Source organism: Malus domestica, chromosome 03 (genome assembly GCF_042453785.1).
Source record: "Malus domestica chromosome 03, GDT2T_hap1".
NCBI lineage: Eukaryota > Viridiplantae > Streptophyta > Magnoliopsida > Rosales > Rosaceae > Malus > Malus domestica.
The window spans coordinates 7,809,243-7,825,767 of NC_091663.1; the positions used below are offsets into that span (position 1 = coordinate 7,809,243).

Genomic DNA, 16,525 nt, shown 5'->3' on the forward strand with positions numbered 1-16,525 from the left:
AGTAAAAAAAAAATTCTCTTTTAAACAAAAATCATTTTTAAAGGTATAGTGAATAGTGCCAGTTAAAGGTAAAAATGTGGTTTTTCGTTAAAAATGAACAGTACCGGGAGTGTTTTGTTAAAACTCCCAATAAATAAATGTGTAAATGTGTTTAACTTGGAACCACCAAGCCACCAAATGTCTAAGTGCAGAGGTGGAAAGATAACCACACGCCGCCGCCTACCACTTCAGATACTTAACAGAGTTTTGTTTCAACGCCGAACATGCACAATTCCATATATACCTAGCCATTTTTCTCTTCGATGGAATTATGTACATCGATTCAAAGGATACCTTCCTATCGCATTCATCAAGCTTTACATATCAATTATGTAACTTCTTTAACATTAAAATACTATAAATTAAGTTTTGATATGTTGGGATAAGTTATGAATGAGAATGACCACAATTCCACATTATTCCACATTCGAGAACATAAACCAAACAAAATATTACCGAAATTTATCATAAAGTATTAATTAGAAAATCTCAAACAAAATTGAATGACAATTGATAAAATAACACGCTAAACATTTTATCTATGGTACCTCTTCCTGTATATAGCCCTAGAAACTCTAGAAGAGTAAATAGGAATACAATTAAACAAGTAACAAAAAATAAAAAACAACAGTCTCTTCGAAATGTTAACACCTTATAGTAATGAGTTTGATATGCATCGTAAGTCTTTTCGAAACGATATATAATGATTCCAAATCAAACACTGAAGCTCATATTATCTATAAAGCGTTATTCTTGCTGCTCGATTTGCACCTTTTGGCTTGATTTTCTGTCTCTTCCGCAATCTAATTTACCTCAGTCCCTCCCATATAGAGGAGTCCTCTCCTACACTTGTGAGACTCAATTATTTAGTTGACCAAACTCATGTGTAACTTCTCCATTATTATAATAAAAATGCCTGCCAACTTCATGGACCAAATTAAGGTTGAACCGGATAAATGCATTGCGTTGCGTATCCTGGTCAGTATCTAATCGCCGCCTTCCGTGTCTTAAATATCTGTATATTTCAGCTGTATCTTTGTTCAAAAACCAACCAATTAGGAATCATGAGAACTGAAGAAATAAAATTCGCACAACGAGGGAAGTGACAGATGTCAAAAATTTGGCACCCAACAATATTTTCAGGTGCCTACCGCGCATCTATATAAGAAGGAATCGGAGTCCTCCTATATCAAGATCCATCCATTGTGCTTAAGGAGTTATTGGAAACAGCTTCAAAACCAACGGAAATATTTTGGTCTGAGGTAAATATCGTCTCTTGTTTATGATATATATGCATGCTTTAAAATAACTTACCGTTAACGATGAGTCATCTGTGAGCATTGTGAAATGTTCTCAACTAAATCATGGCCAGGGATTTCATTACTTGTTCTCCAAATTTCAATTATTTTTTTTTACAATAACTAGATATTATCAATAAGCATGTTATTATTTCTACATAAAAAACAAACTGGCATGAGACTAACCTTTTTTTTTGTATATATTTTATTTTCAGGATAGAAAGACGTAATATGGAGAAATCAACAACGGCTGCTATATTATTGCTCTTGTACTTTTTTGGGTTCTGCCCTCAACCAGGGGTTCCCTCATTCGCCAATCCATCTGATGACCTTGGTAAATATAGTATGAAAGTCTCATTGGTTTTTCAAAGTAACTTACATGACAAATAAATTTAATAAAAAGCAGTTCTCCTTATACAAACTTTTTTCCTCATCTCTTTTGTTCATATAATGCAGATTTTAGCTACGTGAAATTTGTACGTAACGCAACTGATCTACCATTACAAGAAGAATATGACTACATTGTTGTGGGAGGGGGCACGGCAGGGTGCCCGTTGGCAACAACTTTATCTGCAAACTACTCCGTGCTCCTTCTAGAAAGGGGTAATATTCCATCAGCATATCCAAATGTGTTGCGTGCCAATGGGACTCTTGCAAATTTCATGCAAGAAGATGACGGTAAGACGCCGGCCCAGAGGTTCACATCAGAAGATGGTGTAGCTAATCTAAGAGGACGGATCCTAGGCGGGTCAAGTATGATCAATATTGGTTTTTACTCAAGAGCCGACGGTGAATTCTACCAGAAATCAGGAATTAAATTGGACATGAACTTAGTCAATAATTCATATGAATGGGTTGAAAACACTGTAGCATTCCGTCCGAATGTAACACACTGGCAGTCTGTTGTGAAAGATGCAATGTTAGAAGCTGGTGTTCGTCCAGACAATGGACTGACTTTGGATCACATTCTGGGAAGTAAAGTCTCGGCTACGCTCTTTGACGATCGTGGAAAAAGACATGGAGCTGTGGAACACCTAAATAAAGCACATCCAAAAAACCTGAGAGTTGCAATTCTTGCCACAGTAGAGAGGATCATTTTCTCTTCCAAAGCATCAGGTATCCAAACACATTTGATATATACAATTATAGGTCATTTAAATTTGAAGATAGTTGAGCTTCAAACGTAAAACCAATTGACAATACGGGGAGTGATCCAAGTTACTTATAAGCCTATGCAAGGTTCATCATTCCATTAATATAGCATTCATTCTCAACAAAATTTCCATAAACCAAAATTGAATCTATCATGGCTTTAAAAAGAGAGAATCTTTGATATATTTGAAGGATTTGAATCTATTCTGTTTACTTGTAAATTAAATATATGTCCAATTCTAATATCGATTTTATGTAGGTTTGTCGGCTAAAGGAATCATATACAGTGATTCTAACGGGAGGTCTCATCGGGCATTGATACGTGGTAAGGGTGAGGTTATATTGAGTGCAGGTGCAATTGGAAGTCCTCAACTTCTACTACTTAGTGGTGTTGGCCCAAAATCTTACCTTTCATCTCGTAAAATCCCAGTTGTTCACCCACAACCTTACGTTGGGCAGTTTATGCGTGATAATCCTCGTAATTACATTACCATTTTGCCCCCGTTTCAAGTAGAAGCTTCTACTGTACAGGTTGTCGGTATCACTAGTGATTATTACATAGAGACTTTCTCCGGCTTGCCATTTTCTAGACAGGCCTTTAGTCTTTTCCCCAGTCCAACTATTCCCATGACCATAAATTCAAGTTTCGGGCACATTATGGTCAAATTTCCAGGACCCTTGTCCTATGGTTCTCTTGAACTGCAATCATCCTATGATGTCAAAGTTGCTCCAAATGTCAAATTCAACTACTTTGCACAGGAGGCAGACCTTTCTCATTGTGTTAGTGCCGTGAGGAAAATAGGTGATTTATTAAAAACAAACTCATTGAAACCGTATAAGGCTCAAGATTTGCCCGGTGTAGAAGGTTTCAACCTTTTTGGACCACCTTTACCAGTGAACCAGTCAGACGATGCATCTTTTGAAACCTTTTGTCGAGATACAGTAGCCACATTTTGGCACTACCATGGTGGATGCCTGGTCGGAAAGGTAGTTGATGAAGATTTGCGGGTCATGGGGATCAAGGCATTACGTGTTGTTGATGGATCTGTATTCAATGTATTATCACCAGGGACCAATCCTCAAGCCACTCTTATGATGTTGGGCAGGTATGCATGTTACATGTGCATTTAAGTACACAACCACAAGAAATTACATGTACATAATACAACTAAGTAAATATTTAACTAAGTCCTTAAATTGGTTTTTTTATTTATTTGTGTAAGAATATATAGTTGTTCTTTTCCCACGCCAAATTTTGTTCTTTGGGCAGGTATTTTGGCGTTCAAATGCTGGAAGAAAGATCAGAGTGACATGTTTCTTCGAGATTATATTCAATTTGTCATGCAATGGATTGAAGATTATTCAACAAGCTTTAGCGTTATGGTGTTTTTACTTAAGATAAATAAGGTCATGATGTAACTCAAGACTCAAGTGGTAGGACGGAAAGAATAATTGAAAATCGAAGCTCCACATTAGTTGTATCATTTGTTTTTTCTTTTAGAATTGTAATTGAAATGGTAGATGTAGAGTGTATTCACCATGTATGGTGTATTCAATACAATGTGGAGTGTGAATAAAAAAACCCTTTTGGAAATATGTATCCGATATGAACTGAAGTTTTGGAATAAAACTTTATTTCAATTTCATCCATCAAAAACTCACCCCAACTTTAAGTCAAAAACATGTCCCACTATTCATTGTATTATCAACTTACCTATTTCGACTCAAACTTTGAGCTAGAGGTGCTCAATTGGGTGAAATTTTTTAATTGCCCTACTTTGAAGTCCAATTGTGGCAGTCAAGGGGTTGGTTTAATTTTGGACATGGTTTGTTTTTGTGGATGGAATTTGTGGCTTCATCTTATAAAGTTTATCATTTTTTCTCTAACAGAATGTGAGAGATTATGTACCTTAATGTACCTTGAAAAAAACAAAAAAAAAGTACCTTAATGTACCTTACCGTGCACTCTCCAACAAATACACTTAGAAGTGTATAATAATTTTTCAAAGTGTCAATGACGTCACCTTAAGACAACCCTAAATAATTTAGAGAACATCCAGCTTACCCAAACTAATCACATGGTCCACAATCTCCACATAAAGTTTCAGCATGTGTCTACCAAAACTGTACACATTTCAACAGTTATATCTATCATAACTATATGTAATTTCAGCAGGTACCTACCGAAGCTGTGCGTATTTTCAGTAGGCTCTAACCTTAGAGTACGTGAATCCGTGACAAATGAAAGGATTCAATATTTTACCACGTATCCACTGAAATAACTTAGGGGTGTGCTATCCACACACCCCTTTTTACTTCTCCCACACCCCTTGTTAATTTCTGTTCTTTGATCTTCTTCAATTTATCCGATCCGACGGCCGAAAATCAAGGTTTAGGGTTTTCCAAGCATTTGACGCCGTTCAAATTGATGCGAAATTTATAAAAATAAAATAAAAAAAGTAGTCATATTATGCAAAATTAAGAAAAATGTAATCATACTTCATGCGCAGCATCCAAACAACGATTTCAAATATTTCATTCGTAAAAAATAACCTTTTTGTTTATCAATGTGTTTTCTTGCAGTCCCCATCTCCCACATTGATGACAAGTGAAGATGTGTCGTGGAGCCTATCTATATCAGTGAAATTAATTAACAGGGAATTAAGAGTATAACTATTAGTGGCACCGGTTAAACTAAATTATGATACAGGAGAAAACATGAGGAATTGATCGAAATCAAATCTACCGTCAGCATATCTCTATCAGTGAAGTGATGAGTGGTCTTCAGAAAAACATCTGTGTGTTTGGCATGTAGGAAAACGATCAACATGAACTGCCTAAACTATGGTAATTCTGAAGAAACCATGGGGTGCGCCTAGGTGTGTGTAGGGGTTGTGTGTGTTCACGAGAACTTCATAGAAATTAGAAAAGATGTTGTCAACTATATACTTCCATCCAAATTCCTCCAGCTAGCCCTTCCAAATTCAGTGATGTGAAACACGTATGATCAAACAAAACAAGTAACAAGAGAATGTACAACCAGAATAATTTACGAAATGTACGGACCGTCAGCTTCTTTTCCGTTTCTGGAGTTCAAACTGCTTCAGTAAAGCTGAGATACCCTCCTTCAGTGAGGCCCTCCTCTTTTGCTCAAAGTTCCATAATTCTGGTATTGCGTACCTACCACTGGGATTATACTCATTCAATTCCAGCAAGGCAGTTGTCACAGCATTGTAAACATGAACACCGTACTCATGCTTTAAATTTTTCAGTTTGTCATCTTTCTCATCAATAGTTTGCTGTATGGTTAAAACAAACATAATCCAGTTACAAGGGCATGACAAATCAATTGAGTACAACAAAATTAGAGCATGATAATGATGGGCCAAAAGAACGGCAATCAAAATGTGAATAGACTGTACACTACACCACTGCCAATGTCATATAAATGGAGCCTGACTCAACACACAGAACAAGCTCCTTGTTATACAAAACCTAGCCAGTGCGAGCTTCAGAAGCCTAAACCTTCAAGATGAAAGGCTATAGGAGGCATACATGAAGATGCAAATTCACAGGACTAAACCTAAACCTTGAAGAAGAAAGGCCATAGTAAATATGAAAATGCCAATTCATGGGACCGGTCGCGCTTAGATATATCCTGAACAAAAACTGGATATGGAACAATAACATGGATAACTTTTTTAAGTGAAACCACATGCACTCATGAGAAGTACAAGCTGGTGTAATAGGAGCAACAATCAATTGTATTCTATGGATGCTTGATAGTGCTTTACAAGTTAAAATACTTGCCTTCGCAACTCCAGAAGGATCCATGCTCATCTTGAATGGATACCAGCTTGAATCTGCAAGATAATCCTCCCACAAAGAGCACAGCATTGCTGCCTGGTCATCTGCTGCTTCGTCCGTTGGATATTTTCTCTTGCATGCAGTTTGAAATGGTTCACAATCCAGATCACCCATTCTCTTCACGCCAATAACAGCAGGACTTGTTGATTCCCATCCCTGCAAAGTAATCCCACCAAACGACAAGAGAAAATCACATTCACAAGCAAGAACAATGATTGCCAATTGAATTTAAAAAAAATAAAATAAAATAAAACTGTAGCTAAAAATTTATGGATTCTCCAACCAATTGTACAGAGTATTCAAAAGATCAAACCAGAAAAGAAGCATGTTATAATGAGAATTGCATGTTGCACAGTGTAAATAAATCCTCTATCTGGTGGTCTTTAGACCCTACCGCATGATCTTTCAAACAACACAAGTGCTAATATATATACAGGCGATGTAGCAACACTTAAAGTCCAATGCCATTCACTACTACAATACAAGCTATCCCCGGCAGAGCTAAAACCGACAAGACATCCAATTTATGTCGGTAATTTGGCAAAAATCCGACATAAAACAATGTAATGTCGGATTGCAATAGCGACACTAATGCTCGCGTCACAAAAGAGCTTCAGTGTCGGTTTGTACGCTTAATCCGCCACTACTCAGCGTCGGTTAAAAGCGACACTGAAGCTGACGTCGATTTAAAGCGACGTATAATTCAACCTAGTGTCGGTTCAAAGCGACATAAACTAATAAAATAAACTATATAATATCCAACCTAGTGTCGGTTTTATCCGACATCATGATAAAATAAACTATTTGAATATCCTTAAATCGACGTCCGATAACAATTAATAAAATAAAATATTCAAACTAGTGACGCTCTTAACCGACACTACCTTTGTTAATAATAATAAAAAAAAAATTGAGAATCTGCACTTGTTTCCAATTAATTGTAACTAAAAAAAACTATATAACCAAAATAATAAATTTAAGTATAGGCCAAATCAAACATTAATAAAAATAATTAACAAGAAAAATAGTGCCAAAATATACGAATATTTTTTATTTAACATTCCACATAATATACAAAAATTCATCCATACAAATAGTGCCAAAATTTACAATCCGTACAAATTCTTGCCGCACTCTTACAAAAGATTTGATTCCAGTAGTATGGTTCATTGTTTTCTTTTGCCTATTAATCTTTTTTTTTTTTTCAGCAACCTCCTGAAAAAAAAACAGAAATTTTTAGACAAATTTAAAGTGATAATGAAATAAATCATAACGATTACCTTTGTTTTTTCTCTATTCCAGTAAGCCACCAATGCAACCCATTGTGCAGGATTCACTTCGCAAGGAGGGTGGCTGCGCACCTCCGCTGCTCTGTTAGTATAAAACTTTTTTTTTAACTTATTTCTAAACTCTTTGTGCGCATGCTCCGCAACCTTAAGCGTCATATGGCGGATCATAGACATTTTTACTATATCTGCATCTTCAAAAAAAATATTTCCCTACATCCATAAAAAAAAAAAAAACCAAGCTAACCAATTATTATTATTATCATTGACTTGTTCTTCTATTTTCAAGTAAAAATAAAAATATCTATACCTTTATTCTATTTCAGAAAACTTCCTTATCTTCTTCCTTAATCTTACGCCAATCACTCACCAACGGAATATTTCTGTGGTCTCTAACCTCCCTGCTACATATTTTGCAAAAGTACTAGAATTGTCACTAATGCATTTGCCGGAAGAATCAAACGAACAAAGTTGTTTCGTCCATTTGGGAATTGAGGATCCGCGCCTCCATTGAGATGTTCCTTATTAATAAAAAAAAAAAACAATTAAAAACCAGGAAAGTAAAGTAAATTTTCAGTTTAAGCATAATATAAGTTTAAACACAAAACAAAAACTGAATTTAATAATAATTCAAAAAAGTACTGGCTTCGAACTCCTCATCTTCCAAATGATGTTCGTTAGAGCGTTGATCTCACTAGAATTATCCATAGCACAAGTTAGTGGAAGGAGCAGGAGTATGGAAGAAATGGGGGAAGGAGTAAGGCTGAAATGGGAGAAGGAGAGGGAGTAAACGAGACAGAAATGAGAGACAGAAATGGAAGCACGGAAGTAATGGGAAAGAAGGGGGTTTGAATATGGATTAAAACTTAGCGTCGAAATATGAACACGTTACGTCGGTCAAAACCGACACTATCTCTGACAAACTGACAAATTTGTCAATAGCGTCGGAATAATTGAACATTGCGTCGGAATAATTGTCAGTAGCGTCGGAATAATTTAACTTTGCGTCGATTTAAACCGACACTATCTTTGACACGACCTACATACAAGCAGCCTGACACACTTTTGACTAAAAGGTCGTGGCGTCGGAGTAGGGACATCTTTGCGTCGAAATAAGAAATCGTTGCGTCGGTTAAAACCAACGCAAGGTCTAACACACTAAAATATTTCAAACATTTCAAACATTCATTCCCGTCTAAAACATTTCAAACATTCATTCCCGCCTAAAATATTTCAAGTTATCTCATATAATATTTTAATACATAATATTTAATACATAATAAAAAACAATAATATAATTATATGATAAAACAATAATATATTTTTATGATAAAATATCATCACACATGAATTGAAATATAGTCTAATTGATATTTAAAATACATAAAATATCAAGTTTGTTTTTTGTGATTTTTTGCTGATGTGATCTCGAAGCATATGCAAACAAGTTTGACGGTTGGGATCATTGAAATTTGTTTCAAAGAATTTGTATCCCATCAAAACAATAGATTGACTAACACTTAGAGTTTATTTATACTTTCATTAAGTATAACATAAGATTTTGTGGTATCCACTTGTGTAAATATTTTAAATTGAAGATCGAATTCATTCATTGTATTCATATAGGGTCAAGGAGTGTAGCTGTAAAAAATCATCAAAATCGGAGTTAAAATAACTGTTAAATCGTGATTTTTCGTTTATAACCGTCGAAAAGCTTTGTCCCGTTACTTGATCTCTGAATGTTTGTTTTTTGTGATTTTTTGCTGATGTGATCTTGAAGCATATACAAACAAGTTTGACGGTTGGGATCGTTGAAATTTGTTTCGGAGAATTCGTATCCCATCAAAACAATAGATTGACTAACACTTAGAGTTTATTTATACTTTCATTAAGTATAACATAAGATTTTGTGGTATCCACTTGTGTAAATATTTTAAATTGAAGATCGAATTCATTCATTGTATTCATATAGGGTCAAGGAGTGTAGCTGTAAAAAATCATCAAAATCAGAGTTAAAATAACCGTTAAATCGTGATTTTTCGTTTATAACCGTCGAAAAGCTTTGTCCCGTTACTTGATCTCTGAATGTTTGTTTTTTGTGATTTTTTGTTGATGTGATCTCGAAGCATATACAAACAAGTTTGACGGTTGGGATCGTTGAAATTTGTTTCGGAGAATTCGTATCCCATCAAAACAATAGATTGACTAACACTTAGAGTTTATTTATACTTTCATTAAGTATAACATAAGATTTTATGGTATCCACTTGTGTAAATATTTTAAATTGAAGATTGAATTCATTCATTGTATTCATATAGGGTCAAGGAGTGTAGCTGTAAAAAAATCATCAAAATCGGAGTTAAAATAACCGTTAAATCGTGATTTTTCGTTTATAACCGTCGAAAAGCTTTGTTCCGTTACTTGATCTCTGAATGTTTGTTTTTTGTGATTTTTTTTCCTGATGTGATCTCGAAGCATATACAAACAAGTTTGACGGTTGGGATCGTTGAAATTTGTTTCGGAGAATTCGTATCCCATCAAAACAATAGATTGACTAACACTTAGAGTTTATTTATACTTTCATTAAGTATAACATAAGATTTTGTGGTATCCACTTGTGTAAATATTTTAAATTGAAGCTCGAATTCATTCATTGTATTCATATAGGGTCAAGGAGTGTAGCTGTAAAAAATCATCAAAATCGGAGTTAAAATAACCGTTAAATCGTGATTTTTCGTTTATAACCGTCGAAAAGCTTTGTCCCGTTACTTGATCTCTGAATGTTTGTTTTTTGTGATTTTTTGTTGATGTGATCTCGAAGCATATACAAACAAGTTTGACAGTTGGGATCGTTGAAATTTGTTTCGGAGAATTCGTATCCCATCAAAACAATAGATTGACTAACACTTAAAGTTTATTTATACTTTCATTAAGTATAACATAAGATTTTGTGGTATCCACTCGTGTAAATATTTTAAATTGAGGATCGAATTCATTCATTGTATTGATATAGGGTCAATGAGTGTAGCTGTAAAAAATCATCAAAATCGAAGTTAAAATAACCGTTAAATCGTGATTTTTCGTTTATAACTGTCGAAATTAGTTTCATAGAATTCGTATCCAATCAAGTTCAATTGTGTGTGTATATATATATATATATTAAGTAGATTTAAATTTATTTATTTTGTATGTATAACACTTAAGAAATTGAATCGTATGTATATTTAAGCCAATCCAATGATCACCAATTTTTAAAAATTTAATTTAATATATATATATATATATATAATTATTATAGTTTTTAGGGATATAAAATTTAATTTAATATATATATATATATATATATATAATGTTCAGTTAGTGTCGTAACGGCCTAATCCGCCACTATGTTAGATTAAAGCGACACCACCCACCGACACTATAACACCCTTTTGTAGTAGTGATTGTATACCAAAATTTCAGAAACTTAAGAATATGGTCAATGGGATCTGACATTGGACCTGCATAATGTAAACATCTAAATAATACAAAAAGAAATTATCAACAACAGATGCAGATAAGATTAATGCAGAATGATTTGTCTTTGATGAAAAGTTTTCTATTTTAGAGTTAAATTTTTTACTAATTTAAATTCAATGTAGATACCTATCCAAAATATTTTTTTGACAGATTGAATAATTGTATTTAAAATTAGTAGAATGAATAAAATACATGCACAGAAATTGAAGACCCTTAGCATACATACATTGATTAACTCCTTACGAGCCTCCTGTAATTCATCATTACTCATGCGCTCCTTTATAGCAAGTGTAGTGTTAAGAGCTTCAGCATTATCCAACTCCTCTTTCATATGTTCTAACTTTTCTTGAATGTTATCCATCACATGCCCATCCTCATCATCCTGATCGTGCTCCATTGGCTCCTGCTTGACATCCTTAACACAAAATTGATCCTTATATTGAAAACAAAACTTTTCCAACACCTCGATTTTCCTATAAAGTAGCACAATTTCTTCCTGCCATTGTCAGTCAATCACAAAACGGACATTTCAAAACTCATTTGTTTATGATTAATTTGAAACATTTCTCCTAGGCTTAATAATAGATTGAAAACAAACCGTTTGTGCAAAAATTGTCTCATCAGCCTCCCTATTGGTAAGCTTCTTATGCTGAAAGAAAAAGGTACAGAATTAGCTCATGTTAAATAATGTCTTAGACGGTCATATTCTGGCCAGTCGATTAGCCAACGACAGAAATAAGTAATTTAAGCATACCTTTTTTTTTAATTGCACGTCACGCTGGTCAAGATTTTTCTGAAGCTTTTGCTTCTGAACTTCGCTTTGATTACGATTCTTCTGAAGTTCTTTGTTCTGGACTTCACTTTGCTCAAACTTTTTCTGATGCTCTTTCTTATCAGCTTTACTCTTTTTCTGCTTTATCTGGAGCTCTTTCTTCTCCGCTTCGCTCTCCTCGTGCGTTTTCTGAAGCCCTTCACTTTGGTCAAGCTTTTTCTGAAGTTCTTTCTTCTCAACTTCACTCCTTTCATGCTTTATCCGGAGCTCTTCCTTCTCCGCTTCGCTCTGCTCGTCCTTTTTCTGAAACTCATTCTTCTGAGCTTCGCCACATTCTAGATTTTTATGCAGCTCTTTCATTTGTGCTGCATTCTGCACAAGCATATCCTCAAACTCCTTTGTTTTACGTTCAAGCTCTTCCTTCTCCGCTTCGCTCTGCTCGTGCTTTCTCTGAAGCTCATTCTTCTGAGCTTCGCCATGCTCTAGCTTTTTCTGCAGCTCTTTCATTTGTGCTGCATTCTGCACAAGCATATACTCAAACTCCTTTTTTTTACGTTCACTCAACTCGAGCTCGTTCTTAAGACCAAACACTTCAGTTTGAAATTTTGACAAGGCTTCCTTCTGCTCGAAGAATAGCTTCTCGATGTGGTCAAGAACATTTTGTTGCAATTTTCCTATTTAACATGGAATAAAAAATTCAAAATTCAGCTAATCTTGCAGCCCTTTTCAAAGGCAAAGACAACATGCATGGAGCATCTTGAAGTTTGATCATACTCACCAATATCCATTTCTTCTAAACTGTGAGACATTTCCAATTCAAAACTACAATAAATAGAAGAAACAGATGTTAGAGATTCGAAGAAAACCAAATTTAGATGGAAACAAGGTATACAAAGAACAAGCCCCCAAACTATATCAGCACAATATATATTCCACTTTCTTTTTTCTGATTTCTTCTTAGAAACCAATGCATTTCATTTTTATGAACAATAACAAAAAACATAATGACTGTTCATGCAGATAAGATAATCCTCACCCCCCTTATTGAGTCCTCCGCAAAAAACTCCGTTCCTTTGAGTTCAGGAAGATGAAAAGATAAACTTGAAAACCTAAAAAGAAAAAGAGAACATAATGACTGTTTATGGACTATTTTTGTTCTGATCATGTGGTGCATGAAAGGCACGCGTCCGATTGGTAATTAAATAAAGAGACCGTGGCAAGGGTAGGGCAAGAGTCAAGCTATTTGTTTTTCTTTAAAGGAGAAAAGGGGAGTCATTGGTATGGGGAATATGGCTTAATTGAGTTTGAAAATTTGAATGAGTTAAGTTATTTTGGAAGATGTAGGTATATTAACTTGTGAATTCTTATAAATATTGTATTAGAAAGGTACTTTGATCCAGGCTCAAAAAATTCAGCTCTTTTTGAATTGGATCCAATTTTATTTGATTTTCTATTACACCTGTTTTTCCCCTTGAAAATAATTTTTTTTTAATTCTTTAAATTTGAATTTTTAAAATTTGAATCTTGAAATACCTTTATCTACCCGTTTTCTAATTAAAACATTTTAAAAACACATTATTACAAATCTTACAAGTTTATCAAAAATTAAAAGAAACATTGCCAGAGGTAGATAAAAAATAAAATAAAAAATTTGTGATGTAGGTAGATGATATTAATTAATCTATAATAGAGGTAGACTATGAACAAAAACATATTGTATAGATAGATAATACAAAATAATCTGTGATACAGATAGATTACAAACAAAAACCTATTGTATAGGTAGATAACACAATTAATTTGTCATATATAGGAATACAATTAATCTATAGTATAGGTAGAATAAGAAAAATATAGAGATAGATTCATAAAAGAAATATATAATACGGGTAGATAAACAAAGCAAACAAAAAGTGCATAATTTCCTCTAAAGTTTTCACTTAGAAAAAAAAAAATATGTATAATCCAAGTTCAAACTAAAACTTAGGAAGAAATTAATAGTGCACGCATGAAACTTATATTTTCATGGCAATACTTCAAAGCTCTATACCACTGCAAAGAAAGTAGAAATTGTGATCTTGTATTTCAAAAAAGAGGAAGAAATCATAGGAGCTTGAAAGAAGAAAGAAGAAGATTGAAGAAGAAGGAAGGGGAGGAGAACACGGCACAAATTGTATACGGCAGTTATGGAAGAAGAGATATGCTTTAAAACTAATTCTACAAGTAGGGGATTATTTTAAGGATAAATAATCAATTATAATTAATTTCACAATACAAGTAAGTATAAAATTAAGTAATAATATTAATTATTTTACTAATCATTAAGGGGTAGTTTTGGCAAAAACATAACAATAAACTGATGTGGACAATGAGTTATCGGATCTAATCCAATAATTAAATAAAATTCAACTATACCCAATAATAATTGTTCACAAAATTGGACTTGTTTCAAGTTTCCCCAAAAAAATATATATTTCTTTGTGCAATTGAAGTGAGTGTTTCGTCGCCCTTGGTTGAGCAATTCCTAGACCTATCTCCCGTTCGTTTCATTTACCATTAGTTCGTCATATCAATTTGTTTTCTCACCCTATCGCGTATGGATAATGCTAGGAAGACCAAAATTTTAAACTAAATTTGCAAATCAAATGATATGTCACCAATAGTAAATAAGCACATTAATAAAAAATTAAATAATAATTCAATTGTCAACATCCACATCATTTGATTTATAAAATTTAGTTTAAAATTGTCTTCCTAGCATTTCCCATCGTGTAAATATGTCGTATAAAAAAAAGGTAGAAGCTAAACACAAAATATTCTGAACAATTGTGCATTTTTTGCCAAGCTAGTTGAAGAGTGCATTTTGCTTGCATCCAACAGCAACTAATGTGCTCTACCGTTTTAACGGCCCGCGAGCATTATCACCACATGGATTAATGTTCGATGAATGTGATTTAATCTAACTGCTATACAAGTCTCGAAATTTAAACACATTCGATGACAATCATTTTTTTTTTCTCGGATATTATATATTCATATAATCATAAGCATATGGAAACAGTTTCCTCAACCTCCCATCTAGAAATCAGTCTATATTCTTTGATCAAAAGACAAAATTGGTATAGTGATAGGGACTAGGTGATATTGCTCCAATATTCATGAAAGAGGAAAACAATGGAATTTAATTCAATCATATCATAAGGGTTAGTAACTATAATTTCGTAAAATAGTAGTTACATAGGTAGAAATTCAATAGTTGGAGAAACACCAAGGCTTGTTCGGGACATTGGTTGCTAGATTGATGAGGTTTTAAACAGATACAAATCTAACATCTTATGTTTGAGACCCTGCACAAAATTATATATATGTTCCAAAGCTACCCGCAACTAATATAGTTACATCTGATGCTAAAAGAAAATTCTTAATTTTAAATCTATTCAGAACATATACGCAATAGAAAAGAGCATTTAGAGTCTTGATAATTATTTACCAATTTCAACATTTAGAGTCTTGACAGCTACCGAAGCTCTTTAAGCTTGCTCCACTCAAGATTTCCTACAAAGAGTATTGAGAAAAGTAAACCTACGTATACAGCAAGATGTCGTAATTGATTGATAAATATACCAATTTTACTCCGCCTGTGTAAGTTTATCTTCCATTGCCGGTCCCAAGCCCGGATAAAAGAGGAGGGGGAGGGCGTCAGGTAGTCGACAGCCGGCACTCCTCGGTTACGTCGAATCCTTATGAAAATGAATTCAGAACGAAATCGCGCTAAAACTAGGGCGTCACTCGTAAGTGGCGCGCTGTGTGGCCCGAGCACAGTGATAAGTGAGCATGGGTCGCTGTGACACAAAACCGAGCGCAATGGCGTTCTAGGATTCATATAGCCGACCCCACTTAGTGGGAAAAGGCTTTGTTGTTGTTGTTGTTGTTGTATAGAGTCTTGATAATTATTTACCAATTTCAACATTTTCCTTTGAACATGGTAAATTTGACGTGCAACTAAACACAAGCATAAGTACCGATTCCACATTACCAAATATCGTACCATCCAGTTCATAACGAAAATTTATGTAGGAACTTGTTCTAGCAAGTCAAATATAGAAAATTTTCCAATTCAAGGTAGTACAACAAATTTTAGGTTTCATATCATTTTTCGTCAATTGCCCAATTCAAGGTAGTACAAGAAGTTTTAGGTTTCATATCATCCTTCCTCAATTTCTAGTTCTATGATGCATAATGATTTGGCTTTTAGATAGATGTGTTTTCATATCTGTGTGAATTGTGCTTTGATCTTTTTTTCTTTCAGGAGAAATGGTGACTACAAACTTCCTTTCCTCATTCTAGATGCTGAGGGGACCTGCTAGTCAAACAACATGGAGAATGTTTCCAAGAGCAAAGGAATTCAAATATATTTGTTGCATTTTTTAATCTCTTTTCATGGTTATTTACTTCCCTTTCGTTTCATTTCGAGATATTTTCAATGCTACTTCAGTGTTTGCCATTGAATAAGTTTCGTCCAAATTTGGTAACTTTTTAAGTAAACCCGTTCATGTACTCTGCTCGGGCTTATGGCTGTTAGAACAAAAGTC

At 34.1% G+C, this 16,525-nt stretch overlaps 2 protein-coding genes across 2 annotated transcripts; one reads left to right on the forward strand and one right to left on the reverse strand.

Moving 5' to 3' along the window:
* The first annotated feature begins 1,088 nt into the window (after window positions 1–1,088).
* LOC103429959 ((R)-mandelonitrile lyase 3-like) lies at window positions 1,089–4,083 on the forward strand. Its single transcript, XM_008368090.4, has 5 exons — window positions 1,089–1,301; window positions 1,553–1,671; window positions 1,794–2,453; window positions 2,749–3,595; window positions 3,760–4,083. Exons 2-5 carry the CDS (start codon window positions 1,569–1,571, stop codon window positions 3,797–3,799), a joined length of 1,650 nt encoding a protein of 549 aa, XP_008366312.2. The 5' UTR covers window positions 1,089–1,301; window positions 1,553–1,568; the 3' UTR covers window positions 3,800–4,083.
* A 1,324-nt stretch (window positions 4,084–5,407) lies between these two features.
* Window positions 5,408–12,742, reverse strand: LOC114824152 (factor of DNA methylation 5-like). The gene is made up of 7 exons (XM_070819520.1): window positions 12,712–12,742; window positions 11,916–12,607; window positions 11,760–11,810; window positions 11,388–11,657; window positions 7,637–7,855; window positions 6,300–6,512; window positions 5,408–5,788 (listed from the first exon to the last, which is right to left on the reverse strand). Exons 1-7 carry the CDS (start codon window positions 12,740–12,742, stop codon window positions 5,558–5,560), a joined length of 1,707 nt encoding a protein of 568 aa, XP_070675621.1. The 3' UTR covers window positions 5,408–5,557.
* Window positions 12,743–16,525: the final 3,783 nt, after the last annotated feature.